This window comes from Lissotriton vulgaris, chromosome 3_1 (assembly GCF_964263255.1).
Source record: "Lissotriton vulgaris chromosome 3_1, aLisVul1.2, whole genome shotgun sequence".
NCBI lineage: Eukaryota > Metazoa > Chordata > Amphibia > Caudata > Salamandridae > Lissotriton > Lissotriton vulgaris.
Window position 1 is genome coordinate 1,938,775,380 of NC_141689.1, and position 27,573 is coordinate 1,938,802,952.

Below are 27,573 nucleotides of genomic sequence, written 5' to 3' on the forward strand. Positions count from 1 at the left end.
TGGGGAGATCGGGGTCTAAAACCAAATCTAACCCCCTAAGGAACAAAATTGCCTCTTCCATGCAATTGAAAGGTCAATGCCAGCTATTCAATTTATGGGACAAAGGGAAAGATAAACCCACTGATTTGCAGTCCCCGAATGAAATCCCAGGATCTAATGAATCGGTGCCTGTTAATGGGGTCATTGATGTTTCCTCTAGTTTAAGCTTGGTTACTAGTCAATCTTTGCCTATTCTAGTTAGTCCTGTAGTACTAAGGGACTTGCCTTCGGCGTCAAACAATGTACATCTGAAACAGAATGTCCCCCTTGAATCGTTAGGGAATAAGTCCTCAAAATCTGACAAAATTATCCCCTCCCAAGTTGTACTAATGGATGCTCCTAAAGTTTCAGTGAATACTGATCTTTTTTCATCCAAGTTAGTTAAACCCCCTGTAGTAGGGAATGATTTTACACTGCCTGACATTGATTTAACAGCTCATAGGGCGCGGGTGGGATCGTTACAGGGGATCCCCAAAGGTGAGCCTTTAGTGGAAGCAATAACGATTTCAAGTACTGGTCCACTAAGTAGCACACCCTCTAATAAATTAGATTTTTCCCTTCCACAATTAAATTTTACATCTTGCTCAGGTCCAGTGTTAAACAATTCAGCTGAGGGGTCTCCAAATATTAATGGGAGGTTAATTTCTAATTCTTTGTCCTCTTTGGAATCAATTCTTTCTTCAATTCTAAGTCTACTTGAAAAGTTTGTGGGAGGTTCGGAATGTATTTTTGACACTGTAACACAAATTTTGCAAGTTCTCTTGTTAAGTAAAAGGGAGTTAGTGCCAGATCTCCCTATACCATCGGCATCTCTGTTGGTGCCTCCGAAAATAAGCGCTCTTTCCGCTTCGGCAGTTTTGGATTCAGCTCTATCTTCTCCGCAGACAGAAGATCAAAAGGAAAAGAAGCCTGTAGTTCTCTTAGCTGTCTCCAATCCTTCCAAAGTGGTTTTGGCCGGCGCTAATTGCATAGCCCCAATTAGTGACAGGATAGAGGTAATAGCAACATCCCCTCCCATTCCTAAATCCGAAATTCCATCTCTTTTTCCGATATTCTCCTTGCCAGCAAGTAAAGAAGAGGAGATTCCTAAAGTAAATACGGGTTTAATGGGAAAAGTGAGCCCCTTGAAATATAAAAAGAGTAGAATGAAGAAGAGGAAACCCATCCGAAGGTTCGCGAAAAAAAGACAGAGGAAACTTCTTTTTGATAAGAATGCTGAATTAAGTATAGATGACTCCCCGCAGGTGGAGCAGTCTCCTACCTCGCATGTAGAAGTCAGGGTTGTCTCGCCCAAAGAAGACGCCCCTTCCTCTGGTTTAGGTCCTATAAGCTTTACTAATCCTTTCCTTCCCAAGGTTTCCTACTCTTCTGCCAATCCCTTTTCTTATTGTAATGTTAAAGCAGGATCCTGTCAAGTTACCTCTAAGGTTGCCTCTCCCTCTGTCATCCCATCCCCGTCCTCCTTGAATCCTACAGCAATACCTTTTCAGGTTCCATCCTCAACGACAGTTATTGTCCCAAAAGAAAAAATAAATGTGGATACGTTTTATCTCGATTTTTCTCCCTTATTTGAACCAGATTTAATTTTAAATAGATCCGCCCTATTGATCTGTTTTAAAGAGATCGAAAGTTTGAAATTAATTCAAACATCCGATCTAGACATTGTACTTCTCCTTAACTCCTATATGGGGAAACCATTAAGATCAACAAGGGTGAAATTTCATTCGAAAGTTGTGTTAAATCTTGTTCTTCAGTGGGCAGAAGAATTACAAGTTAGAGGGATTGATGTCATGCCATACTTTGGGGAAAAACGTTCTCAAAGTATTTTTGCTAATTCTTTACTACCACTTCCCTCTAATATGGGAGTGCCGTTGTCGGATTGGTAAAATCTTAGATCAGAGGACCTAAAAATCTGTGTGGCTAGGAATGAAAGGCTAGTTTCATACAAAAACCCTCCCCTTAAGCAGACAGTGAAGGATGATCAATCTAAATGGAGTTGGTTACCCGGTGTTCTAGCGAGTAAATCAGCTCCTGGTTCTAAACAACATTTTAATTTTTAACAGAGAGCTGAAATTTATCTCATGGAACTCTGCCGGATTCAAGGATTATAAGGAGAAATTGGGTTTCCTACATTCTCTGAAAAAAGATATAATCTGTTTGCAGGAAACTTGGGTTGAAGGAAGATTAGCTTTGGAAAAAGACTATTTTGTTTTGGATTACAGTGCAACCAGCACTAGAAGAGGCCATGCTAAGGGAGGGTTAGCATGTTTGTTATCTAACAGATTGAAATGGAACTATTCACATTATCTAGATCCTGGAAAACTGTTTCTAGCAATAACGCTAAAAGATGTATTTGAAGATTGCCCTAATAGATTGTTGATTGTGGTAAACATTTATATCCCCCCCCAATTGTAGTTTTAATGCTGATCTAAAAACTCTGTTCACTTTTTTAACTAAAGTGCTCCGCATGTGTTAATGTTTGGGGATTTAAATTGTAATATATCCAACTCTGGGTTGGAGCTGTTTAGAAATATTCCATTGGAAGAGTCTTTGAATATTCCATCAGCCCAGTTTCCCTCCAAAATTAAAACTAACAAAAGAGGTAAACTTATATTAGATGGTTTACTTAAAGTTGAATGCTTAATAATAAATGGGAGGCTTCCATCTGATATCCCAGCAGCTTATACTCGTAAATCTAATAAGGGAAATTCTATTATTGATTATATCACGGTAGATTATGCTGGTTTTCACCTATTGAAGGATATGAAGGTCATTGAGACTAATCTTAGTGACCATAATGCGTTGATGCTTTCCGTCTCTATTAATCTTCCGAAAGTGGATCCATGGAGTCTGGATATAGATTCTGTGAATTTTGATTCCAGCTCAGGGAAATGTTTTTGGAACCCTTATACTGTTGAAAATCTGGTGCCTCTTTTGAATTTTACTGTTGAGAATTTATCCCTCTGGGAAGGGAGAGAGCTTTCGTGTTTTAATAATTTTTTAGATTCTGTGACTACAAGTGCAAAAAAGAAACCAGGTGTGAAACAATCCCTTGTAGTCCCTCATTCTTTACGGGCTTTAAACAGAAAGTTGTAAGCGGGCAATTTTTACTCTTCTCTCAAGAAGCTAAGTCTAAGTTGTCTATTTTAAAAAGAAGGAGAGTTAGGCTTAAGGCCCGCTTAAAACGTTCTAAGGAAGATGCCCTCTGGATCCAACTGAGGGAAGCTTCTTATAATGGTCTAGCCAAGTCATTCTGGTCCTTAATTGGCAAAGGTTGTGGTACCAGAGCCAGTCCTTCGCCGATTGCCATTGAGGAACAGGTGTGGGTTCACTATATCGAGAAGTTGTACAGTAATAATAATGCTCATGTTTTTAATGTTGATCCAGATAATGTCTCACATATACCTGAATGTCCAACGGAAAAGGAAATTGAATGTGCCATTAAGAATATGCGTTCCTCTGGTGCGATGGGTCCTGATAAAATCCCAATTTCAGTATTAAAAAACCAGAGTGAACTTTGGAGCAAAATACTCTTTCCAGTGTTTAAAATTTGTTTCTCTAGCGGAACAGTTCCCCCATCCTGGAAAGGAAGTATTATTGTCCCTTTATACAAAAAAGGGGCAAGAGATCTACCGCAAAACTACCGCCAAATTGCCTTGCTTGATGCCATTGGTAAGGTCTTTGCAAAATGTTTGCTTACCTTAATGAATCAATGGGTATTTGAACATAAAATCCTCCCTATGGAGCAAACAGGTTTCAGACAAAATCATGGAACTTTAGACAACCTGACTGCATTGCAAGTTATCAATGAAAAATATGTGAAAGTCTGTGGTGGTCAGGTGTATGGCGCCTTTATTGACTTCTCCACCGCCTTTGATAAGGTAGATAGAATTTTGCTGTGGAGAAAGTTATCTAACCTAGGTATGCCCTCATTCCTTATTAAATTAATTTGCGCTCTGTATTCTGACACCTGGTGCAGAGTTCTACTTGGAGGTGAACGTGGTGTATCTAAATTAATCCCCACTTCCAACGGGTTGAAGCAAGGTTGCCTTTTGGCTCCATTGCTATTTTCCTTATATACAGCTGATTTACCCATCACCCTCTCTGCTTGCACCGGTATTGCCCCGTCCTTGGGTGGAGTTGCAATTGCATGCCTTATGTATGCAGACGACATCCTGATTTTGGATCTCACGCCAAAGGGCCTGAACAAGCGGTTGCATGCACTCTCCGATTATGCTGAAAGCCATTTCTTATCAATAAACACGGCAAAAAGCAAGGTGATTTGTTTTTCTGGTAGAAAGAAGCCTAAATGCCTTAACTATCCATGGGTTGTGGGGGGGAAAAAAACTGGATTGTGTGAAATCTTATACCTTCCTAGGCAAAATTGTCACTTATAACTTAAGTGATAAACAACACATTGACTCTAACTCTCGGAAGGCTATTTCGCAGGGAAAGAGTTTAGTTTCCCTGTATAAAGCCACAGGTAGAAGGCATTTTTCTATTCTTTTAGATGTTTTCAGAGCGAAAGTGCCGGCCTCCCTGTTATATGGAATTGAGTTAGTTGATCTAAAAAAGTGGAGTTTTTTAAACTCTGCGGAAGGGAAAATTTTACGTAGTTTAATGTCAGTAGGTACAGCAAATTCAACTGCCTCCTTGAGACAGGAACTGGGTTTACGTAGCAGCTGGGTTCAAGGTCTGGCAAGTATTATACGTTGGGTAGTAGCTCTATCTAAAGGTGAACCTAATACCCTAAGAGATCTTATAAAAAATGAATTATTAGGATCTTTTAATGACTTCTCACTGATTGTAAAAAACTTCAGATTTGCTGTGTTACAATTGAAATTGGACGAGGAGACTTTATTCTTATTGTCCTCTCATCAATTAAAAACTGTTCTGAGGTCAGCCACTTGGGAATTGGGGTTTTGTCAGGATAGAGACCTCTGTCTAGCGAAAAAAGGTTCTACGCCTGTTATTGAATCTTATACCCTGCGGAAAGCTCAACCGTATATGTACTGGAACATCTCCCATGGTGCTAGGCGCCTGGTATATTTACTAAGACATAATTTGCTTCCGCTGAAAGTTCTACATGCCAGCTGGTTTGGTCATTCGGCATGCTGTGATCTTTGTCAATTGTTTGACCAGGACTTAGATCACGTCATGTTTGTTTGTCCTACACTGATGCCGTGCAGGCGTAGATGGTTAAGACCAATTTGCTTACAACTTAATATATTATCTGCTTCTTCGTTTAAGGCAGCCTTGATTAACCCACCTAATGAAATGTTTGCTTTTAAACTGTACAACTTTTTTAAATGTTTTTTGGACCTGTATTAAGATGTCTTTTGTAATTTGTGATGGAATAATATTTTACGTATTTCTTGTTTTGTATGTATATGTTGTTTTATGTGGATCTCATAAAGAGTTCCTTATCATAATAAAATAAACTTAAACTTGTCATTATGGAGGTGGTGCAGATGAATCTATCTAGTCGGGTATGTAGGTTATGCAATGGGGAGTAGTACGAGTAGTCTTTGTGTGCTGGGTGTAGCGAGCGCCATACATCCGTCATGCCCCATCCCTGGAGCCATGTCCTAAAGGAGTCAGACAGTTTGTGTACCCCTGCCGCCTGGAGGGGAGGGTGTGATCTGTCTAGGTCCACATCTAGTATCATATTCCAATCACACCCCAGGATCCAGGGAATGTCTACCCAGTCTGCTAAGGCCCGTCCAACGGTTGTGAGGAATCTGTCTTGATCGAATTTCGGGGCGTAGACACTACCCAAAACCACCATTATACCATCTAGTGTGCCCTTCACCAATACCGCCCTTGTTCGTCCACTCTCCTTTCCAGTTCCACAAAAGGGGTACCATATCTCACCCATATCGTGGCCCCCCTGGAGAAAGCAGAGTATGTAGTGGATAATATGGTACCGCTCCACTTTTTCCGTAATGTGTGTGCTTCGGACTGTGTTAGGTGGGATTCCTGTAAGAACACTATGTGTGCTTGCTGTTGAATCAAAAAGGCATGTACTCTGTCTCTTCTGCACCGCTCCCAACCCTCTCACATTCCAGGTAACCAGCCTGTATTTCCCTTTCGCATCAGCCATATCCAGATTCAGATTCAGGTATTACCATGAGTATTATTTTAAATTTCAGTGTGTACAGCTTCAATACTAGCCAGGAGACGGTTCCCACCCCTTCCCAACCACTAACTCTGCAGGCGCAGCCTCGGAACCTTGCTGTGCCGAACATGGAACTGTAAAACATAACCAAACAATCTGTGTTGCATACGCTTCTTGGGGGTCGGCTAAGCTTGGGCCGTGTCCAAAGAGCCATACTTATCTGTGCCGCCGGCTCAACAGCGCCGCCGGGAGAGGAACATACAATCGTCTATTTCTGGTAGCCATGTTTTTGGAGGGGGGGGGGGGGGGTGGGGGCCCTTGTGTCCTGCTTATACAATGCTATATTCCTGTGTGGTACAGGAGTGCGGGGAGCATGAGGTCTTCGTGTCAGAGACAATAGTTAGAGAGCTCGCCTCGGTCACCACAAGAGTCAACTTATCACTATATAATCCCAATCCTGTACCCAGTCTATGGGTCCCCCTCACCCACCATGGTTTGGCTGTACCTTCAGGTTATACTAAAGAAAAGGATACCAACTTGACTTGGGGTTCCACGTCCCATCCATGTTAGGAGTCATTCTTGGGCATTATCCAGAAGGTCATCCGCCGCTCTGGGTGTTACAGTTGGGAATAACACCATACTGTTTTCCGAGTTCGAATGTACCGTGCGGTCTTCAGTGTCCGTGGTTATTGTTTCATGTTCCTCCCTGAAGGAGCCCAACATTGCTATAGCATCTTCCGGTCCTGGTTTCTGTTTTTGGGCAGTAGGTTTTCGCAGTTTCGGTTCTGCGCTACGTGCGCCTGATTTGTCCTCCGCATGATTCAATCCATCCTTGGATCCGCTGGCCGTTGAGTCTTGGGTCGGGTCCTGGTTCTCCTCAATGTCCATCAGTGGCCGTGGTTGCTGTCCTGGTCTCGGTCGGCCAGTGGGTATCCTGTGTGCTCTCTCCACACAGAAGAACGGCGATAATCCCTCAGCAGCTACGTTATCTCGGAACCACTGCTCCATGAATTCCGTCGCGTGGGGCCCCTCACTGCGTTCCGGAAGTCCAATGACGCGTATATTATTGCGTCGATTGCGGCCTTCTGCGTCCTCCAAGCGTTCCGTAAGAGTTTTCACCTGGTGTTGGATTTGGTGGATTGACGCAGTGTGTTCCGCCACCGTCTGGGTGAGATCAGTCAGCGTCATCCCTTGGTCTTTGACTTTGTCCGCCAGTTTGTCGTGGTCGGCTTTAAGCAGTGAGATTAGTGGCGTCTCCATCGCGGCTCTAGAGTCTCTGATTTCTTTGATTATTAGGTCCAGTTTGTCCCCCTGTTGGTCTTTTGAGAGGGTAGAGGTCAATGTTAGAGGTGTGGAACTTTCCAGGCCCGCGTCCGGGGTAGGCCCCGCAGATGCCCCTTCCTTGCCATCCGTGGTCTTCGCCCCTTTCCGTACCATGGTTGCAGGTCACTCTCACCGTCCTTCACTTCAAAGGGGCGTCCGGGACCAGCGCTTAGGGTGGGCACCAGTTTCCGCCGTGTCCTGGGGTCCAGGTTGGGCGAGCTTGCACTCTTCGCCTAGGGCAGCAATGGCGTCTGACTCCGCCCCTCCTGTCGTCCCTCGGGCCGTTCCCGCGTCGCCGCTGGGTTTGAGGCCGTCCGTCCGGGTCCTCACCCTTCCGGCGCAGCGCAGTCCCAGGCCGGTGGTCTCCCTCAGTCCACCACCTCCACCTCACCCAGGGTAGTTCCGATGGCTCTTCCTATGCCTCCAGCCCCGTTCTAGGCTGCCAATTCTCGCAGTGTCCCGCCTTCGCGCTCCTCCAGTGGCAGCAATGGCAGCGGGGGGGAGGGGAGAGAGGGGGGGGGAGAGGTGGGTAGCGGGGGAACAGCAGATGGGGTCAGTGCAGCTCTGTCCTCGGTGTCCCGTGTGGCCCCCACTCAGCGTTAGCCTTACCAGGCTCCATTCCAGGGCGTCAGCGTGGTGCGGTCCCGGGATTCCAGCAGGTAGGGCTCTCGTCCGTGCGTCAGTCTCCTCCTCCGAGTAGTCGTCCCCAGACCCCTCGACTCCTGCACCAGTGGTATGAGGGGGGAGGGGGTGGTCGCAGCTTGCACCCCCGGGCTCCGCTAGTCATTGGGCGTCGCACCAGCCAAGCACTGCAGGGCAGCCTCCGACGCCGCGGCAGGCAGCGCACCGAGTCCCGGGCTCAGCCCGTACTCGAGGCCCCGGATCTCAGTGAGGAGCAAGGCCGCAGATGCGTGTTCGCAGTCCGCCAGACAGCCGCAGCTCCCAGAGCCTTCAAACCTCCGTCGAGTCAAGCGGGGCACTTTAGATGCAGAATCCCACCTTCGGTGGCGCAGGACGGCCCTCCGTCACGGCGTTCAGGATCGTTTTTCCCCCGGCGGCACCAGAGCTCTAACAGCCTCCAGCCGCCATGCTGCCTTGCTAGCCACGCCCCCCTCGGATACAATCTTTTGAAGAACTAAAGGAAAAACTTTCAACTGGACAGGTGGGATTTTTTTTAAATATCTCCAAATCACAAACTTTATTACGAAGGGTGGGGACTCCGCCTGAAAAAAAAAAAACCCTAGTGGAAACATTAATTCATATTTTTAAAAAAAATAAATAAAAAATAAAAAATTACTGGGGGAATATATTCCCTGTTAAATGTGCTGCTTCCGTATGATCTGGAGAAAACTTCACAGAAGTGGCAGGGGAAAATTGGTAAAACTGTGGATGAATTTAACTATGCCTACTCAATGTCTCAAACAATTCCTATGTCCACAAAACTCCAAGTACAGTTCTGTAAAACATGCTTTTTCCTATACTACACTCCAGACCAAATAGCCAAATGGGGGAGTGGCAAAGGGACATGTTGCCCTAGATGCAAGTTATTCAATCCTGATTGTGTACATATCTTCTCTACTTGTGATGGACTAACTTCTTTCTTTCTCATAACATTGAGAAATTACGGTCTGCCGTTTTGAAAAGCAATATAGCCCTGTCTAGTGAAGTTATCCTACTAGGGGCCACAGAGCCTAGGAATCCCAGAACTGGTCATGAACTGATTTTTATTGCTATGGCAGTGTTAAGAATATGTATAGCCTCGGCCTGGCTGGATCCTATTGCACCGTCCTCTCATCAGTGGCTAGCTAGGCTACTAGCAAGCTCTAATCTGAAGGCTGCTATTTATAAACTGAAAGGCAGGAAACGGATCAAAAGGGGGTTAGAATATGGTCTTCTTTAATAGAATGGTGTCAATCCCAAAGCAATACCTAGTGGTATATTATGAAGAATACTCAACTGTATGGTATCTTGTAGAACGATTTTCTGTTGGGGATAATGTAACTGGATTATGAAAATATACAATTATGTAACTGTATTTTAGCTTGTCTGACCTTAGAGGCGGCAGACCCGAGAGCAGAGGACGGCCCGGGACCAGGGTTCGATTCCCGGCACGGCAGGTTTCTGGACCAGGGTCAGCGGACTCGATAATTCTCTCGCCTCGGTGCCCACTCTGATCAGCGATCACACTCGGCAACTCTGGGCATTAGCTTGCCTCATCTTCACTAACGGCCCCACCAGACCGCCGGGGATGCCTGGTCTCACCCTGGAGATACCCATTAAGGGACCATCTCTCAGGGAAGCCAGGAAGGGTTTCGCAGCGGTCGAAGCGCCTTGGGACCCTACGGGTAAGTAGTGCGCTATATAAATGCCAATACATACAATACATACATACATACAATAAAGATATTTACAAATAAAAAGAATCTAAAAGATCTGGAGCAAAGAACCATTATATTATTAGTCAAAATTGTTACATTCTCACCTGACCGCAGCAAAAATGTTATCGCCAACTTGAATAATGGTTCCATTTTGTTTTGCTTCATTTGCCCCAACAAACACTGGTAGTTCATCTGGAGAGTCCCTGAAAATTAACAGTGTAGAAACAAACATTAGAGAATGCAAAATCTCACTCTAGATCATAAGATTCTATTTTATGTATAATTCCAATCTATTCTAAAACTATTGGTGATTATGAAACACAAGACCACTACAAATTAATTCCAAATGTCCTCAATGTTACCACCTTGCCCACAATGTTAATCAGAGCACTGGCAAAACAGACAATGTTACATTCAAATCTCAACTAGGAGTAGATTTACAACGTTTCTGAATACTTTTTTCAAGTACTTCAATTTGGGATAGTAAGAAGTTAGGTTGTTGGGCAGCTGGAGTGTAAGCTATGGCCAGGAAGCAACCACAATCCTTGCCAGAGTAAGGCACAACCAAATCAACCTGTGCTCACCCTGTTGGTAGCTGGCACAGAGCAGTCAGGCTTAACTCAGAGGCAATGTTTAAAGCATTTGCAAAACACCTCAAACAGTAAAACTATGAAAAACACCACAAAAGAATCCCACAAGAGATTTAGAAAAATAGAGTAATTAATAAATAAACGAGACCAAAACAACAAAAATTAAATTTATAGAACCGGAGATACTGAATTAGAAAGTTTGTTAGTGAAAATAGCTACAAATAGAGCAAAGCACCAACCAAGGGTATCTGGTTTCGGTGGACTGGGGCAACGTCACAAGATCAGGCCAACCGTAATGAACATGGGCCAGCTATAGTGCCCCAGTTAGGCCAGATGAACAATGTACGGTAAATCCTGTGTGGATTTGCGTTCAAGATTCACCGTGCAGCTGAAGCAATGTATCAGTTACAGGATAAGGCAAGACTGCAGTGAAAGGCCCTTTTGCTTCATAGAGGATCCCTCTGATGGGGTTTGTGATGCTAAGACCAGTGTTGGGGATGCGGCACCCAGTGGGAGATGCATTGGTTCCAAGGAGCTGCGATGCAGAATCCGGCGGCGTTAAGACGGCCGTCGAAGAAAGGATCTGGGCTGTGGATGCACCGCACCGTCAGGACGATGTGTCAGTTCCGAGGGCTGCAGAGGCGATGCGCATTTCTGCAATGGATCCAATCCACACAGCAGCGGTGATAAGTTGGTTCTGCTTGGAGGTGCACAGCTCAGCAGTGGAGATGCATCGGTTCTGCTCGGGAATACGTTGCTCCGAAGAGTAGATGTGTTGTTCCGCTAGCAAGCACCTTAGGCCCACATCCAAGGGTTCAGAACTGGGGTGGAACCACTTGGCTGGGTAAGCTCACGGATGGCAGAGTCGGGGTGCATGGTTGTTGCAAACCTGTTAAGTCCCTGAGACTTCAGATCAGGAGGCCAGCCAACTAGCTCTTGGAGTCACTCTGGGTTCAAGAGATGCAGTTCCAGTCCAACTAACCCAGGCAAGAGGGCAGCAGGTCTGTACAGCAAAGCAGGAGGCCATCAGAGTGGAGGTCCTTCAACATCACAGCAGTGTTTCTTGCTGGCAGATTATCCACAGGTCTAGTGTACTGAAGTGGTGGTGCCCAAGGTCCTTCTTTTATACACAGTTGTGCCTTTTAAGTGTGGATGTCTTAGAAGTGGACAGATGTCTGGCCTTCCCAGCCCTGGTTCCAGACTAACTGCAGGGGTTATGCAGCCCGTTGATTGGAGATGGGACACAGCCTATACAGATCTAGGTGAGGATGGGCCCAGGTCCTCCCTCCTATCCTGCCAGTGATATCCCATTTAGTCACACCTAAACCCCTATTGTGTGTGGCTGTCTAGGAGGAATATGTATTAAAAAAGGAAGGTTTGGGTCTGGCAAAATGCTTATTTTGCAGTGCTTTAATTAACATTTTCTGGAGAATTTTGCAATTACTGAGAGGCCATGTGACCTCCACACCCAATTTACCAGATTGAGACCACGGAAGACTAAAAATACTGGAATGTTTGAAGATTTTAATTGTTGCGAAAAAGGAAACTGAAAGTGCCAGAACATGCAACTTCATACAAAAGATACAACTCTTAACCCAAGAGCTTTCTCTGCTGCGGAGGATTATAATACTGCTCTCTGAGGAGCTCGTTTAAGGAGACATTCAATATAGAAGGCCATTAATTGACAGCGACAGGTACAGTCTTATTGTGGTGTTGTAGCCTTACGGCTAGAAGGGGGGTGGGGGTGGGGGGGGGGTAGACCTTGAAACTGGGAAACCGGGTTCGATTCTGGGCAAATCACTTAATCTCCCAGTGCCTATTAAAAATGAATATGTTCATCTGTAACGAAACTGGTGCTCATGTAAAGCGCTCCGATACCCTGTGTCTCGGGGTCTAGTTAGTGCTATGTAAAACTCTATAAAATAAAAATAAAAATAGTAAGAATTAATCTCCAACTTCAGAAATAACAGTTTTCTGTAACAACTCAATAGGTGTTTTAAAATCTATGGTACACTCTTTGAAAGAGGTAAAAAGTGATGTCAAAGGCAAGTCTACTAATCAATGGATCTGTGACAGAAAAATGAAACCTACTAGTTTGTTCAATTTCATCCTGCTTCCCCTTTCAAGCCAACACCTCATGCTTGTGCCCTAAAAGTTGTCTCACAAATTGGCCACAAGAGACAGTGTGACAAATGCAGAAAGAACAATTGATGAACAGAATGAAGAAGAAGGTCATACATTCACCACAGTACAAATATCTGGGCCTAAATCCATTGTTATTTTGCTCACCATGCCATTTTTTATTTTGAACACAACCATATGCAAATCAGTCTTGAACCTGCGCCCAATGGGAATAATTCAGCCCGGACTGCTAGGCCAGGTCCTCCCTGTACTGGGAACAAGCGTCCTGGGACCGGTTTCGGGCTTACAATGCCACTGGATTCAAGCTATCCTGGCTGATGAGGGGTGAAACCCCGAAACCGGTCCCAAGATGCTGGTTTCTGGTCCAGGGAGGATCTGGTTTGGCAGTTCGGGCTTGACTGATTACTTGGTTAGGTCTAAACTGGGGTGGCATGGTGAGCAAAAGAATGATGGATTTAACCCGGATCTCTTGACTGGGGGTGAAAGTTTTAATTGGATCTGCATTCCGTCCATTAACTGCGTGTCTTTTACAAGAGATACAGCGACACATGTCGACGCAGACTTAAACGAGTAAAACGTGCCTTCTTACTATTTTTACTATGGGCCAAAACATCAGAATAAATGTGGTAGTGTATCCAAGTCACTTTAACCATTCCCAAAGAAGTTTTTGGACACGCACATATAAATAGGCTTAGAAAACACCACACCATCTTCCCCCTTTCCACATAAAGATAAAGGGAAAGGCTTAAATCTATCAAAGATGACCATCACTTCTCAATAAAAGAGCCACCTCAACAATTAGCTATGTCCCAACAATCTGGAGAACTCGCACAGGGTGGGTATACAGAGAAAATGCTGGGAAACATACTCGTCCGGTGGTGCCTCAGGCCCAAACGCTTTTGAGCAAAAAACAAGTAGGCAATGAATAAAAGTAATTTAATTTGGGCTCAAAATCATATTTTTTGAGAACACAGTTACCTCAACCAAGTGTCTCAGAAGCGGAGTCTACATTCGGACTGATATTTGTAATCAGTGGAGAGATGTTCAGGCCCAAGAGTATTTTGGTTTCATCAGAAATGTGCAAGTAACGTTTCATTGCTATGTATTTACCAAAACATATGCAACATTGAACCAATTAACCTCAGAGAATAGCTACTAAATAACAGACTTTATTTTAATATGAAATTAAGTAGAATGAAATGAAAGTTTTATAGCAAACAGCATCATGCAAGTAAACCTCTTCATCACTTCCGTAAAGCACCCCAAAGCGTACACATAAATGAAAAATTACCCTGATCCGCACATCACTGGGCTAGCAAGTAACAGCAAAACACAAGTTTCTAAACAGTGGCAAAGCAAAACACCTGTGCAGTCAGTGTCTTACCTAAAATATCCCATATGGTACTGTGTTTTGCTGTCGCCAACAACAATAGTCTGAAATTCAGGAGGATCATAGAAAAACCGATAGTGTAGGTTGAAATTTAACTCCGATTTTTTTGATGTTTTGTGTTTCCCAGCGAGTATATCATATGGACCAACAAGCTGAAGCCCGAGGCTTGATTTGAGAGCATCTGAAAAAACAAAAATTGCATTACCATCCTTCTTGTAGCACGCTGAAGTCACTATAAAGACACTGCACACGCAAACATTTTTTTATTAAATGGTCTATTGAACTTTATACTGATAGGAAAAAGTGTAAGCTAGATTTAAAAAAAAAAAAATTCTAAAGAATGGAACGTCTTCAAAGGCTGTTCTAGGTGGAAGCAGAAATTTAATTCATGAAAACATCCTCGAGTTGAAACAAAGCTAAACGGATGTTGCAGAAATGGTTTTGAGGGGGGTGGGGCTCAGACCCAAATGTTTTGTTAACTTACAAAATTTACACACAAGTATAACCTACTCTCCCTGATGTCTCTTGTAAGTCGTCAGTCCATCGCTCCTCTTTCCACAGACTCGTGCAATGACCAAACCAGGAGAACAAAACCAGTATTTATACAGATATCAAAACTAGTTATGAAAAATAGATAGACAACAAGCTCCAACGGGCACATGCATCATGGTCAATTGCATTCACAAACAGTGCGAATCGCAATTTTCGGCCGTTTGCGAATGCAATTGACAAAATTGGGATGCATCATGTTTTTCGCAATTTTAGAAATCGCAATTCTGTTACAATTTCTAAAATTGCGATTGCATTTAAGAAATCTCAAATTGCGGTTTCTTAAATGCAATGCATGAACATTTTAAATTTGCGAATTCACAAATAGGGAGAGGTAAATTACCATGAAGTTCACCTTCATGGTAATTTGCGAAAAATTTCAAAAATGCACAAAAGTGCATTTTTGAAAGTTTCATTTTACACACACACACATGCCCTTGGGGCATGTGCGTGTGAAAAAATGCACAAAGTTATATTTCAGTGGTGCAGGGGCACCCTTGAAATTGCATTCTCAATTTGCGATTCGCAAATCGCAAATTGAGAATGACTTCCCGTTGATTCCTATGGGCCTCTTGGCCCATAGGAATTCCTTAATTGCGATTCGCAAATTGTGAATCGCAATTAAGGAATTTTTAGAAATCGCAAAAAAAAAATTGCGATTCCTTGCTATATAGCCTTTTGCGATTTCTTAATTGAGATTCCTTAATTTTCGTAATTAAGAAATCGCAAACGGCTACAATGATGCATGTGGCCGCAAGTGTGGTTGTGCCATGTCAGGCTCTTAGATCTCTGCTCATCATTTTTCATTAGAGGGCACCCTAGCCACGCAAAGAGTGTAATGGGTTGGTATGCATTCTGGAGAAAAGTAGTTAAGGGCGACCAGTGCAAGAATTACTATGGTGGGTACTTTGGTTTCACTTTTACCTCCAGTACCCCTTTCCTCCACATCTGTGGGAAGATTGCAAAGCAGCCTGACCTAGCCAGAAAAATGCACCGGGGACACTCTTTCAAAGACAAAATGCTGCCTTTAGAAACACATCATTCATATAGGTAAAAAGAAAATGAACATAAGGTCGAATGCATCGGCAACAGCAAATGCCATCAGAACACCTTCTAATTAAGAGGCAGCAAGACGAACAAAAACTGTCAAATATAACAGGCACATGCAAAACAAGATTTCCCCCATGCAGGAAAGGAATTCCCATAACACAAACACTGTTCTCAGTAACCAACATAGCAACAGACCACATCAGGCAGGAGTCCTAAACACGTAAGTGGGATTAAATAATGATGCCAATATCAAAACATACCAAATAAGAGGACACTTTATAGAGAATATCAAACCCCCAAAAGCACGAGTTGCAGCAACTAGTTTGTGAAGGCATCTAGAAAGGGAAACCGCACAAAAGGAAGTTGATTCAGACCTCAAGAAATCACTTACACCACAGTGGTCCGCCCAGGCACCACTGGGGTATCATAAACCAGTCTCTGGATTACGATCAACAAACTTTTAGAAATTCAGCCAGATACAGGCACCACTGGGGTAGCATGAACCAGTCTGTGGATTACGATCAACAAACTTTTAGAAATTCAGCCAGATACATGGTAGCAAAAATCCATAAAGTAGAAAGCCACAGCAGAAAGAAATCCTTTTTTGGCTAACCACTGTCTGTTTGCAGTGACTCTAAGAGATCTAAAACCAAGTGAAGACTTTTCTGTATTGCAGGTTTTTAGTTCTCTCCAGTGAAAGAAATCCCTCTCAGAAGCGTTGCTTTAACAGTCACATCCAAAGGATGCCAACAGTCGAGGCACATCTTGATGGAAACCTGGAACTCGAACAGAATGGTGAGAAACCCTGTTAAGCCCCTTGCAAAAAGATATTTCTAAGAGGGAAGGGGAGAAGCTTCAGGTGACGCAGGACTGACACCCAGAAACACCCCTAACTGGGACAGTGCAGAGGCTTCACAGAGTAGCTGAGGAGCAGAAGGCTGAATCCACATGAACAAAATGAAGAGAACTTCCTTACTATAAAGCAGTTGTATAGGGCCATACTATCGGGGCAAATTAAGGAGCCTCACCAAATTTCCTGGGTGAAGGGTCATTCCAAGCTATAAATTTCTTCTATGAAAGAGTTTGCAAACACTACAAAATAGGTAAAACGTCGATTTGTCTGGCTAAAATTGCCTCCTGGTGGGTCCCTGGCTCTTGGAGGGAGTGCCATGCTGAAAGAAAAATCCCCAGGAAAGCCCAAAGGCAGGTGCATGGAGGAATCCAGCACAGCCATCCTAGGCCTGAGTAAAAGCTACAACAAAAGAAACCTTACAGAAGCAGGGGACTGGGGAGAATCTCAGGGAGGGGACAGCTTGAACAGCCCGATTAGAAGATAGTTGAAGGAAAGGTGGTAATGGGAGTGTCTTGGACCAGGCAATCTGAGGCACATTAAATGCAACTTCATTTGATCACTTAATGATTGGATTACTAAGTAGCTCTCACTACTAGGTTGTTTTCAGTCCATGAAGATATTCGCCATTGAAGGGCAAGCCATCGGAGAACTGGAAATAACAATGAAAGGAGCAGATACTGGTGCAATCGAGGTGGAGGGACTTTAACAAAAGGATCCTGGCCGGGAGTGAGAGAGGTTAACTAAGCAGGGGATGGGATGGAGGCTGGGGTTCTCTTTGGGGTCATCCACGTAACTGCTGCTCCCCACCACTGTCCACTATGGCAGTGGAATAGTGTACTTTTCTGATTATGGATGCTGAAGACAGCATCGTTTTAAATAAGCTATGAGAAGGAACCTGATTTCGCAAATTCATGCACCACAAATAAAACAAGCATTGGAAATGCAATAGGTCTCGCATCATTAGAGTTAGTGCTTTTAGAATGGTTTATGGGTTTTTTTGTAAATCTTTAGCATTTTTGTTTCCTGTAGCCAATGCTAAGGAATTACAAATAAAAAAGCCATAAACATTTCTAAAAGCTCTAACTCAAATGCTCCGAGACCTATTGCACTGTGTGAGGGTGAGGGGTTGAGGGTGAGTGAGGGTGAGGGAGGGTGAGGGTGAGTGAGGGTGAGTGAGGGGTTGAGGGTGAGTGAGAGTGAGGGTCATTGAGGGTGAGGGGTTGAGGGTGAGTGAGAGTGAGGGTCAGTGAGGGTGAGGGGTTGAGGGGGAGTGAGAGTGAGGGTGAGTGAGGGTGAGGGGTTGATGTTGAGGGTGAGGGGTTGATGTTGAGGGTGAGGGGTTGATGTTGAGGGTGAGGGGTTGATGTTGAGGGGTTGAGGGTGAGTGAGGGTGAGTGAGGGGTTGAGGGTGAGTGAGGGGTTGAGGGTGAGTGAGGGTGAGGGGTTGAGGGTGAGGGTGAGGGTGAGTGAGGGGTTAAGGGTGAGAGGTTGAGGGAGGGTGAGGGGTTGAGGGTGAGTGAGGGTGAGGGGTTGAGGGTGAGTGAGGGTGAGTGAGGGTGAGGGGTTGAGGGTGAGTGAGGGTGAGGGTGAGTGAGGGTGAGTGTGAGTGAGGTGAGGGTGAGTGAGGGTGAGTGAGGGTGAGGGGTTGAGGGTGAGTGAGGGTGAGGGTGAGTGAGGGTGAGGGTGAGTGTGAGTGAGGTGAGGGTGAGTGAGTGAGGTGAGGGTGAGGGGTTGAGGGTGGGTGAGGGTGGGTGAGGGGTTGATGTTGAGGGTGAGGGGTTGAGGGTGAGTGAGGGGTTGAGGGTGAGTGAGGGTGAGTTAGGGTGAGGGGTTGAGGGTGAGTTAGGGTGAGGGGTTGAGGGTGAGTGAGGGTGAGGGGTTGAGGGTGAGTGAGGATGAGTGAGGATGAGTGAGGATGAGTGAGAGTGAGGGTAAGTGAGGGGTTGAGGGTGAGGGGTTGAGGGTGAGTGAGGGTGAGGGGTTGAGGGTGAGTGAGGGTGAGGGTGAGTGAGGGTGAGGGTGAGGGGTTGAGGGTGAGTGAGGGTGAGTGAGAGTGAGGGTGAGTGAGAGTGAGGGTGAGGGGTTGAGGGTGAGTGAGGGTGAGGGTGGGTGAGGGTGAGTGAGGGTGAGGGGTTGAGGGTGAGTGAGAGTGAGGGTGAGTGAGAGTGAGGGTGAGGGGTTGAGGGTGAGTGAGGGTGAGGGTGGGTGAGGGTGAGTGAGGGTGAGGGGTTGAGGGTGAGTGAGGGTGAGGGTGAGTGTGAGTGAGGTGAGGGTGAGTGAGTGAGGTGAGGGGTTGAGGGTGAGTGAGGGTGAGGGTGGGTGAGGGGTTGATGTTGAGGGTGAGGGGTTGAGGGTGAGTGAGGGTGAGTGAGGGGTTGAGGGTGAGTGAGGGTGAGTTAGGGTGAGCGGTTGAGGGTGAGTTAGGGTGAGGGGTTGAGGGTGAGTGAGGGTGAGGGGTTGAGGGTGAGTGAGGATGAGTGAGGATGAGTGAGAGTGAGGGTGAGTGAGGGGTTGAGGGTGAGGGGTTGAGGGTGAGTGAGGGTGAGGGTGAGGGGTTGAGGGTGAGTGAGGGTGAGGGTGAGTGAGGGTGAGTGAGGGTGAGTGAGGGTGAGTGAGGGTGAGGGGTTGAGGGTGAGTGAGAGTGAGGGTGAGGGGTTGAGGGTGAGTGAGGGTGAGGGATTATAAAGTAAGCCCCTTAAACGAGAGTGTTGGTCTCTTATTATGGTATATTGGTAATTCAAAACATAAATCAGTGGTGACCTGTGGCTGCAGGGTGTAATAGGGCGCATTGATGTGAGTTTGCAAACATTTAGTATAACATTCCATGAGACTCCGAAGGAGTCATAATCCCAAAATGAGAACAACGGTAAGCTTGGTTTTGTTATCTAACAAAGGCCGCACCAAGAGGAGGAAAAAGGCGGAAGTCCCGTGATTTAGCGGATAGGATGGGAAGTCTGAAAAACAGAGCTCCCGCTGTGTGCAGAACACCGCTCTGCACGGGTAAAAACTCAGTCCCAGAAGGAAGACAGCGGGTAGAACGTTCGCTGAGGCCCAACAGCTGAGCGCACACTAGGCGGGAGGCCGCCGAACGCTCTGGCAAGAGAGTTCCCGCTGAGAGGAATCACTGTGTGGAGATGTGAGCTGGGGGATGGGGCGGAGCGGGTAAAAAAAAAAAGACGGAGGGAAGGCAGATAAGGGGAGGGGGGAGGAGAAATGCGACACGGCGGGCAGGGGAGGGGGCGGAGCGGGTAAAAAAATAAACAAAGAAGACGGAGGGAAGAGAGAGAAGGGGAGGGGGAGGAGAAATGCGACACAGCGGGCAGGGGAGGGGGCGGAGCGGGTAAAAAAATAAACAAAGAAGGCGGAGGGAAGAGAGAGAAGGGGAGGGGGGAGGAGAAATGCGACACGGCGGGCAGGGGAGGGGGCGGAGCGGGTAAAACAAGACGGAGTGAAGAGAGATAAGGGGAGGGAGTGAACTGATGTGCACGCGCTTTTAAGCTCAATGCACATGCGCATTGAGCTTAAAAGTCACGGGCACTGCAAGGAATCGCCACGATTCCTTGCAAGTTGGTTCAAGAGTGGATAAGCCCCCATAGTCTCGCAAGCTCGATGCGCATGCGCATCGACAGGCGAGACCTAAAAACGAAGGCAGGAACATGGTAACCACGGCTTCTCTAAATCATGTGGCTCATGGAACATTACAAGGCGCTTTTTGGATTAAGTTGCAGACCCATTATGAAGAAGCTGTCTGCACCTACAAATCAGTTATAAACTGCACAAGTCCACTTTTACCACCTGTTTATCAAGGAAACCTTTGAGGATTCCGGCGCTGTGCTATATAAGTGCAAGACTAGCTGCCTGTGCCAGCCAAAGTGTCTATAAAAAGGACACACATTCTAATTGCTCGGAAATGCAATTTTACAAGGAACTTTGATATCTACCCTGGCCACACAAAAGTGTGGCCAGGGCCAAATTTTTTTTTTTTTTTTTTTTTAAACACACCAATCCTACAATCTATGTAAAGAAATCTGCATAGCTAGAGCAACAATATTTCAAAGGGCCAGCAGCTCTCAGTGTGTATGACTTACAGCCCTAGTAACAGTATGGAAACACTTATTTATCATGATGCTCCTTCCAGACATCCTCACTGCAGTAAGCTCAAGCGATCAAAATCCAAACTGCCAGCAACTTTCTACAGAGCCACATAATAGAAGTCTGAAATGCATCCTAGCACTATTAGATGCTAGTGCTGATGCGGATCACAAGGTATACATTATCACAGCCTTGCACTTTTCACTTCCTCAGGTATCTCACAAGCATATTGGAGCATTACAGCCAAGGGACCCAGTATATCAACATTAGTGAATGCATAAAGCTGGGAAACTCCGAAGTAATCAGTCTACAAGCATCACCTAGAGACCAACCTCATCTCCAAGGGTTTAGGCAAGCTCAATTGTAGGGCGGTATTAAGGCAATACCAGTAGCACAGAATCTATATTTTGAATGTTATGGTGTAGAAGCAGGAGTTGGAGGGTAAGGACACCAAATGTCCCAAAAAATGCAACTCAAAAAATATTCTCCATAGGAGGCACGCTGACAGAAACCGATCAGAGCTATAAACAATGAGGGACCATCCAGAGAAGTGTGAAAGAACCCTAGAGGTGCAACTTCTGGAATTTGTTGTGCCGGACAGACAGTCACGTACTGACTGGTCACTAAATTGAGAGTAATGAGTATATTGAACATAGTTTTCCCTGAGGCACAGCAGAATTGTGGCAACAAAAGCAGAGAAGAGACTACTACTGGGATATGAATGACAATGGCTTACGAGGTGGGAGGGACAACCCTAATGGGGTTTGGTTGGAAGTGGGGGGTGGGGAGATATACTATAACAGAAAAAGTGTTGCAGATAAAAGAAATGTACTCCACGAGTACCAGAATACACATTTAATTGTATGCGCCGAGGTGGTGTGCTGACCGATTGTGAACATCAACCACCAGAATCCTCCGGAGACTGAAGACAAGGCCAGTATTTATACAGAACTCCTCAGTGAGAGGTCATCTGGTTCCTCATAAGATGGGGCACATACGAGCATTGTGTTTTTCGGTCTAACAGGTGAGCGACATAATTGGAGCAAGGAGTCTCGCAATTAGGAACAGTTTCAGCTTTCCAAAACATGATAGTAAGCAAAGTGTTTAATAGTTTAACCTTGTATGGTGAAATATGGTAGAGGGTAAAGCTACTGTCAAAGCAGAGAAAACTAGTTTGCATTCTTACAGGGTCAACACAGAATGGAAAGAAGGGGTCTTCAACCTTTTTAGTAACAAGAGCTACTTTTGTTGAATGAAAATTATCCAAAGCTACTAGTATTCTTGGTATTGTAATAATGACCCAACTAACAAGATTACATTAGTGCCACCCCATGCAAATTTCCAGCTGTGATCACTTCAGTACATCTGGCAAGGTTGCCAGAAATAATGCAAAAAGGCTTTATTAATTTGGAATGCCTTCAAACGGATAACACAATGCCCAATGAACCAAGATAATATTAGTAATAGGTCTCCCCAAAGCTGCGTGATGTTTTGGAAACTGAACCATTTCAAAGATTAGCTCATTGGTTCTGAAAATACAGAAGTTTTTGTCTCAAGTAGACGCTTTACAATTTTGGGATACATATAATAAATAATTCAACAAAGCAAAAACTTCCAATTAAGTAGGCTGAGCTGCACACAGGAGAGCTACTTGCAGGTAGCTGGAAAGCTATTAGTAGCTCATGAGGTACTCGTGGGAGAAGCCGGACAGTGATCTGCACACATTTTTGATGTTGAGGAGAGAAGCACAGGTTAGAAGATCACAGGATCGCACACAGCATATTATTCTTCCTGGGCACTGTTTTTTTAATTTTATCTTCCACAATTGTCAGGACCCAACCGATGTAGGATATCACCTTTGGTCAGCTGCCTGGATCTAGTTTAACTTTGTGAGAGGACCTGGGGTCCTTAGAAGACCAATGTTGCCGCAAAGGTTAAAGAGACTTTAGATGTATTGAACCGTGCCTGCCACGTGCCTGGGTCACTATTCCATGTCCCCTATGCCCAACACCTCATGGGCGCTTAAACCTCTCAGCAGCAACCACTTTGTTAATCCCACCTCACATTCACAATAGCAGCACTTTGCAAACTCCCCTCCACCCACTCTTCGGTGGGTCTGCTCAGCCTGTCTTTTACCCGCACTTAAGTGCAGGACTTAGTGGGGGTTAAGGGGTATAGATAATATTTGTCACCTACCACAAGTATTTTTTGGATCAAGAGCCTGACAGAATGTCCAAAAGTGATAGAAATCTTCTGGCATCCCAAGTCTATACAGACTTTCCACCTCCTGTCTCAGGGTGTCTGGAAAACTAGCTTGGTTTGACCGCATCTTTTTTTCATTTTTAGCAGCCTTTTCACACTGAAATTAAACAGAAATGTTAATATCACCTTTTTTATTTTTATAACCAATGTCTAAACACAAGTTGTAAAACAACAAGGATATTATTAGGCTCCCAGTGATGAAGCCAAGTTATGCTGCCAATGTGTTTGTCATAATGCGAGATACCATTGTGTTACTTCAAAACGGTTATACTTTGAAGCTTGACCAATTACATTTGTAATTTGGACAGCTATACGCTATTGAAATGCTGCAGTTTACAGTATCAATATACAGATCACTCTGCAATTTTCACAGCTATCTGTTAGAATAAGGCAGACTTCTAATCAACTATACATTACATGCATTTTGATGTATGCTGAATATATTTTTTTGCTGTGTTGATAGAGGTTAGTACCTGAGCAAACAATAAAAACAAAGAACTAGAGTATTTGCCTAGCTCATAGAAGGTGCACGGACTGGGAGACATATGGCTGAAGAAGGCAGGTTTAGAATCATTCACTCTCCTGTGCAGGATATCCATGTAAATGAAATTTCTCATCTTAAATTCTAAATGTCCCTAAAATAAAGGAGTCCCAAACGATTCCTTTTTGTGTGTTTGTATTATATATTTTATGGGTTTCCACCGCATGAAAATTCAGTAGTCTGTTTTTATAGTTTTAAAATAGCTGCCTCATTATTCTGTCCGATTTACAATATTACTTTTTTTTAATGTTTTATTACCTTTGAATGTAGTCATTTATAAAGGCACATAAACATACATTTCATAGAAAGTAAATAGATATTTTTAAATAAGTTTTATCATTTCTTTAATCAACATAACAGATTATGAAACCAGCACACGCTTATGCACAGAGATACAACTACAGAGAAATCTGGTGAAATAAAAAGAATTATTGCAGGTTTCATATTTGGAAAAAAGCCTTAGTGCACATTATACTTCAGCCTGTTCCATAGAACAGGCTTTAAATTTAAAATTTCCGATTCAAGTAAATGCAGTATGTTCCTGCTATGTTTGCTCTGTGGGGAAGTTTTCGTACAACACAGGAGAATCAAATAACGGACTACTGCTGCTTTGGAAGAATGTTTGGTTCCGAATTCCAGACCTTCTGATCTCATTTTTAAGTGGAAGATATATTAAAGAGTATCCACAGTATATTTATTTGCAGAGTTTAGTATAGCTCTGGCTAGACCCGGAGGTATCAGAGCGTTTCACATGAAGATCAGCGAGTTGCAAGATACAACATTGAATCAGTTACTGGAGCCTAGTATAACATAGGAAAAAAATAGTGTTACACAGTAACAGGAGTAACAAAAGCATAGCATAACAAAGGCACAAAAAAACAGTGTTAAACAGTAACATAGTATAGTTTTCTAATGCACTCACCATAATTTCCAATGCAAAGTTAACTGCCCTGACACTTTACATATGCGTCTTGTTGCCTCCTACCAAAATAGTATCATGAAAAACACATACTTATACAATTTTGTGAGTTGCAATGGTCTGATTTACAATAGCAATATTATACAAGGGGAGGGCACACCCAGGTAGGGACTTGGTAGAGTAGTGTTCTTGGCTCTTACTTTGGCCTCCAACTCCACCTGGTCAGTAACAAACTGGAATTGCTCTCCCTCTTGGATAGCTTGCAACACATTCTCCAGTTACCAACAATCGCAATAAATACACTAGATTAACTTCTGTGTTGTCAGATGATTTTCTGTCCCATCTGTCAGACTGGTACAACATGAACGAATACAATTCAACGTAATATATATGCTCTTATAAGCCCATTTACTACTATTGAAATAGTTATGGGTGCATTCTCTACTTCAGCCAAATAGCTTGGCAGAGTAGAAGTTTACATTTGAGGCAGCAGGACTAAATGCTCCTTTGTCTACCACAGATAAATTAATCACTATGTTTAGCAAAGCCAATACTTCAACACTCAGACTATATAAAAAAAACAAATAAGAGTTGCTATTGGGCATACAGTGCATGAATGAGTAAATTATGTATTTTCCGAAATTGTCCTTTTGGGATGTAAATTTGTACCTCATGCATTTCAATGGAGGCTGACCAACCAATAGAAAAGAGTCTAAATACTAATGCGTGTTAATCCAAGATGTGATAATTTATCAAAGCTAATGGCGGAGGGTTCGTGAGCAAAGGCAGCTAATGGTTGAAAGCAAAGCCCTTTACAATATGCGCAGAATATGATTTCCATTAATGGACCAAGCACCATTGCAAGTTAAACTCAAGTCAAGTCAAGTCAAGAAATACTTTATTCGGTTCAATTTACAAAAACCATAAAAGTACAAGACACATAAAAATGGTCCACAAATCACAGAGCGGCATGACAATAAAAAAAGCAGCATTCTACAATTAAAAAGAAGAACATCGATTAAAAATTTACAGGATAAAAAACTTGATTCAAGTTACAATGGGCAATGTTTATGGTGGATGTTCTACGGCCAATTGATCTTTTTGCCCAATCTCACCGCAATGGTTAAGAATTTAGCCCCGTTATAAATTTCCCAAATATCTGCTAACAATTGGAGATACAGTAAAGCTGGTTTGACCTGCCTGAACCCTTTCCCCTTTAGCAGGGGTATAATACATTTTTTCCTGATGTCTTTAAAATGATCACAGAAAAATAAGAAGTGGGCAGTGTCCATGATTGAGTAACCATCACAGTTACATATATTCAAATCCAAATCCCTGGTCCAGCTGGGGCGGCCTGAAATTAATAGGTGGACTTTGTTCAGTCGGAACTTGGTTAGAAGATACCTGTGGTTTGAGTTGTTAACAACCTTCAGGTAAAGTTCCAAATCGTGGTCTGAAGAAACAATCAATTGGTGGGTCCTAACAGAGGGCTTTGACAGCTCCCTGCTTTCTCTGTCCATACCACTGTACTGCAAAAAAGTGTTCTTTGTCCACTTCAAATCGGCTTTCACCAAGACGGATGGTTTGTGAAACAGTTCGGGCCATCCCAACTTTACACACATATGTTCCACATATTTCAGCCAGGGAATCTTGTTCCAGTGATCTAACTTTAGGCAGTCCTTCAGGATTTCATGGTTAACTTCAAGCTCTGGATTGAGCCATACCGATATCCATTTTAAAAGGGGGGCCATAGCAATTCGCTCCTCCAAGAAATCCACGCCGCATTCCTGGTGGACTATGAAGCTGGCAGTGGATCTTGGCAGGGAAAGAATTGATTTTAAAAAGTTATCTTCTATCACTTGAAGAGATTTGATAGGCCTAAAGCCCCACAGGTCTGCACCATACATAGCGATGGCAATACATTTAGCAGCATACAGTTTTAAAACTGCCTCTATGGGCTTTACCCCCAATTTACGTGAAAAACCCAGGACCGCGGAGATGGAGTGTGCCAAAACCTTTTTCTTCTCCAGCATTTGGGGGTGCCATGTGGAACAGTCATCGAAAACACCACCCAGATAAGGAAATCTGGAAACTCTTGACAGCTTGTGGCCGTTACAGTGCAGCGTCATCACATTTTTTTTGGCCTTTGCTTTGTGGCCTACCACCATAACATGAGACTTACCAAAGTTAATACTTAAATCAAGATTTGTCATAAAACCATAAAAAGAATTCAACCTATGAAGGTCTGCTAGAAAATACACAATATTTGGGTCTATTCCAACGCTAAGAAGCTGGCCCCACAACTTGGATCTGTTAACTCGGTCGAATGCCGGGGACAGATCCATGAAGGCAATGTACAGGGATCCTTGCTTCACTTGTGTGTATTTCCCTATGAGCAGTTGTAGGTTTAAACTTTGGTCAATGGTACTACGCCCCTTTCTAAAACCATACTGAAGGGGGGGAGAGGGTGTTAGTCTCCTCTAACCATTCAGTACGTTTGCATAGGACCACTCTCCCTAGGACCTTAACCGCAGAATCTATAAGGGATATAGGGCGATAATTTCCAGGTTCCCCCTATCCCCTTTTTTGTAAATAGGGACAATCACCGATTGGGTCCATGATTCCGGGATACCTGCTTTGAAAATTCTGTTAAAAACTCTAGCTAAGATTTTGGACCAAAATAAAATGTCAACTTTAAAAAGGTCCGCGGGAACCCCATCCGGCCCTGGTGCTTTATTACTGGTCATTTTTCCAATGGCCACGGCCACCTCTTCCTCATCCACCGTCAAACTATAGGGGAGTTGGTAAATGCTGGTCGTGCCCTCAGCCCCCAAAGTTTCCTGTTCATAAACAGATTTAAAGTGCAAGTGCCATTTATCTGCTTGGATTCCACAATCCAGTTCATTATTGCTTGAATCTGAGAAAAAGGGTTGATTGACCACGGCCCAAAATTTGGTGCTACTTTTCAAAACATCAATTGAGGTCAGGTCGGCCCAAGCGTCCTCTCTGATCGCGCACCGCCTTTTTTCGATGGTGATCTTATATTCTTTCCTGAGGGTAGCCACGAGCATTCTATCTACTGGTTTAGATTTAAGTGCTACTTTTAGTTTATGATTAGCAGCAGAACATTTCTTGTCGAACCAGCCTTCCTTCCCTTGTATATTACTTTTGCCCTGTCGCGTCAGGTTGGACAGAATATCAACGCAGACCCTTTTATACGCCTCTATTACCTCATTGTCCACAGCCTGATCATCCATACAGAGTTTTAGAGCCTCCTGGCTACTAATGCAAAGATTACAAAAGAAATCCTCAGGAATTATTCTACAC

General features: G+C 44.1%; 1 protein-coding gene across 3 annotated transcripts in view; it reads right to left on the bottom strand.

Annotated features, from left to right (window-relative positions):
• Positions 1-27,573, bottom strand: part of LOC147728652 (histone PARylation factor 1-like) — a 126,672-nt gene that overhangs the window by 81,980 nt on the left and 17,119 nt on the right. For all 3 annotated transcript variants that reach the window (XM_086962424.1, XM_086962425.1, XM_086962426.1), the window contains exons 2-4: positions 22,721-22,883; positions 13,975-14,161; positions 9,963-10,061 (exon numbers count right to left, since the gene is read on the bottom strand). In XM_086962424.1, the coding sequence (XP_086818550.1) occupies positions 9,963-10,061; positions 13,975-14,161; positions 22,721-22,883 (449 nt within the window). The remainder of the gene's footprint in view (positions 1-9,962; positions 10,062-13,974; positions 14,162-22,720; positions 22,884-27,573) is intronic.